At 40.4% G+C, this 2500-nt stretch overlaps 2 protein-coding genes across 4 annotated transcripts in view; one reads left to right on the top strand and one right to left on the bottom strand.

Annotated features, from left to right (window-relative positions):
• The window catches only part of LOC116036424 (bromodomain-containing protein DDB_G0280777-like), a 1700590-nt gene that overhangs the window by 616419 nt on the left and 1081671 nt on the right, over positions 1-2500 (top strand). The window lies entirely within an intron of this gene.
• Positions 978-2500, bottom strand: part of ncf1 (neutrophil cytosolic factor 1) — a 17484-nt gene continuing 15961 nt past the window's right edge. For 2 of the 3 annotated variants that reach the window (XM_031320566.2, XM_031320564.2), the window contains one exon: positions 978-1481. In XM_031320566.2, coding sequence (XP_031176426.1) covers positions 1240-1481 — 242 coding nt within the window. In that variant the 3' untranslated portion in view covers positions 978-1239. The remainder of the gene's footprint in view (positions 1482-2500) is intronic. The other variant, XM_031320565.2, reaches the window with a different exon arrangement.

Genomic DNA, 2500 nt, shown 5'->3' with positions numbered 1-2500 from the left:
AGGTTCCAGTTAATCTTATAATGTGTGTAATTATAATGTGTTTAGTTATTTAAACAAATGATCGGGGAAATAAAAGCCTCTTGTCCGCGAGTCTCATTAATAGAGCTGTGCCTGGATGGAGCTCTATCAATGAGAGCTAGCTAGCCTCCTCTTAGAATTCCTCTGGAATTCACAAAAATGCATTAAATTGAAATCGGACACCATAGTTAGCTTTATAAGACCTTGGAGTAGATGTTATATGAGTGGCGTGACGAAATTCAAACTGTAAATATAATCTAATTACGCCGAAAATGAAGCTAACTAGCCGCAAGCTGTACACATAGGATTGAAGGGACAGTAGCAGCTAACGAAACCCCCAATGTTCACAAAAATGGATTAAATTGAAACTGGACACCATTGTTAGCTTTCTAAGACCTTGGGGTATATGTTCTATAAGTGGCGTGATGAAATTCAAACTGTAAATATACTCTAGTTATGCCGGCAGCTGGCAGCCAGCCAGCTCCCCCGAGCCCCGGTCATCCAGTAACCAGGGAAACGGTGACTTTCACTGGGTATGGAGGTTGCCGTTTTCTCGTCAGACTGTGTGGAGCTCCTAAAGTCCGACACGTCTTACCAAATTTGCAATTAGCCATCAATTTTCATCAAACGGCCCATAGTTGAGCTTAATATAGTTGATTTCTCGGTTAAAAAAGTATCAGAAGTGAATTTAATAACGAAATAGCAGACAAACAATGTATAATTTTGCAGTGTCTGGAATATGAGATTCTGTCTCGTCTCCAATGTGTTTCTGACCAATCAGCGCGCAGCTCATCTAAATATTCATGAGCAGACCATATTTGGAAGAAAAGCTCTTGTTCCAAATAGAGCCATATTCAGATAGTTAAGGCCCATAGAACAGCCCAACCAATGTTCCCTATTAGGAGACCTTCAGGAACAGAGTGAGATACCCTAAATAATCATTCTATCACCCCTTTAAATGAAGAGACAAAATTAAAAAAGATCTCTTTGTTTTAGCTAACGTTAGCATTAGCATTAGCACCGCTCCACGTAGCGCTCTAGGATACTGCAGCTGTTGCTATAGCAACAAAAGACGATCTCGGCTGCTTTTTGGAACCAAAACACTGACAGCTTATTTTTCTTTTCTTTTTTTTACTACAAAAGAGCCTCATGAAAACTTGGGATCACGGCCTCATTCTGTGTGGAGCGCGGCGCTGCTAGCTGGCATGCTAGCTGGCGGTGCTAGCTGGCGGTGCTAGCTGGCGTGCTAGCTGGCGTGCTAGCTGGCGTGCTAGCTGGCGTGCTAGCTGGCGTGCCGGAGCCGGAGTCGGAGCCGGAGTGTGCCCGGTGGATGCTGACTCTCTGGCACGTGTTGTCACTGCAGCGCTGCAGGATCAGCTCGGCGCTCGGCCGCGGCGGGATGACCGGAACCTCCTTCCTCGCCTCGCTCTCCGAACTGGAGCCAGACTGCTCGGGGACGTTGTCTGTGGGTCACAAATAATCACACTTTATTATTATTACTATTATTATTATTAATAATAATATTATTTTATTATTATCTTTATTATTAATATTAATATTATTTATATTAATATTAGTATTATTAGTATTATTAGTATTATTAGTATTATTAGTATTTTATTATTATCATTATTATTATCTTTATTATTATTGATATTATTATTATTATCTTTATTATTTTTATTATTATTAATATTATTATTATTATTATTTTTATTATTATTATTATTATTATTATCAGTGTGTTCTGCGGTTAGGACGGAGCAAAAACTCAAAATATTACAAGACATAACGTTGTCAAAATTTCAAGAAAATTGTAATATTTCCCAAAAAAGTTTGTCTGTCAGCGTTAACGCGTTAATCAAGATGCGATTAAGGGCCGAGCATAACGCGTCAATATTTTTTAATCGCATTAATCGCATGCCAGCATTTATTAATTTACTCCACTTCACTGGGCTTGGCGTGGTCCTAACAGGCTACTATTTTGACCCTTTGCAGCACCGTTACTTCTCATCAAGCTGCCACTTCCTCCTAACACTTCCTGCTGCTGCTGCTGCAGCATGATGGAGAAACACAGCAGCAATAACTCTGAATGGAGCTTTTTATTTTCAGAAACTCCCGGACGGCTCGTAGACAAGTTGAAAGCCACATGCACGTTGTGTAAAGCCGAATTAAAATATCACCGAAGCACGTCAAGCTGGAGCTACCAGCTACGAGCTAATTAACCTGACTCAGGTTGATGCTAGCAGGCTCAGGTAAAGCAGTATTTTGGAGAGTGCTACTCACCGACCTGTTGATGAAACAAAATCCCCAAAAAATGACTACAGCTCTTGCAGAATGGGCAACTACCTGCAGACCTGTCAGCATCGTAGAGGACTCAGGTCTTAAAGACGTACTACGGTCGGCATGTTCTGAATTGTGCAATAATGACAGATTCACACATTTTTCTTTTGTTTACAGTAAATAAATAAAGAAAGAACAA

The sequence above is a fragment of the Sander lucioperca genome, chromosome 13, assembly GCF_008315115.2.
Source record: "Sander lucioperca isolate FBNREF2018 chromosome 13, SLUC_FBN_1.2, whole genome shotgun sequence".
In the NCBI taxonomy this organism is placed as follows: Eukaryota; Metazoa; Chordata; class Actinopteri; order Perciformes; family Percidae; genus Sander; species Sander lucioperca.
The sequence above is the reverse complement of the archived record's forward strand: the minus strand, read 5'-3'. Positions and strand labels throughout refer to the sequence as shown.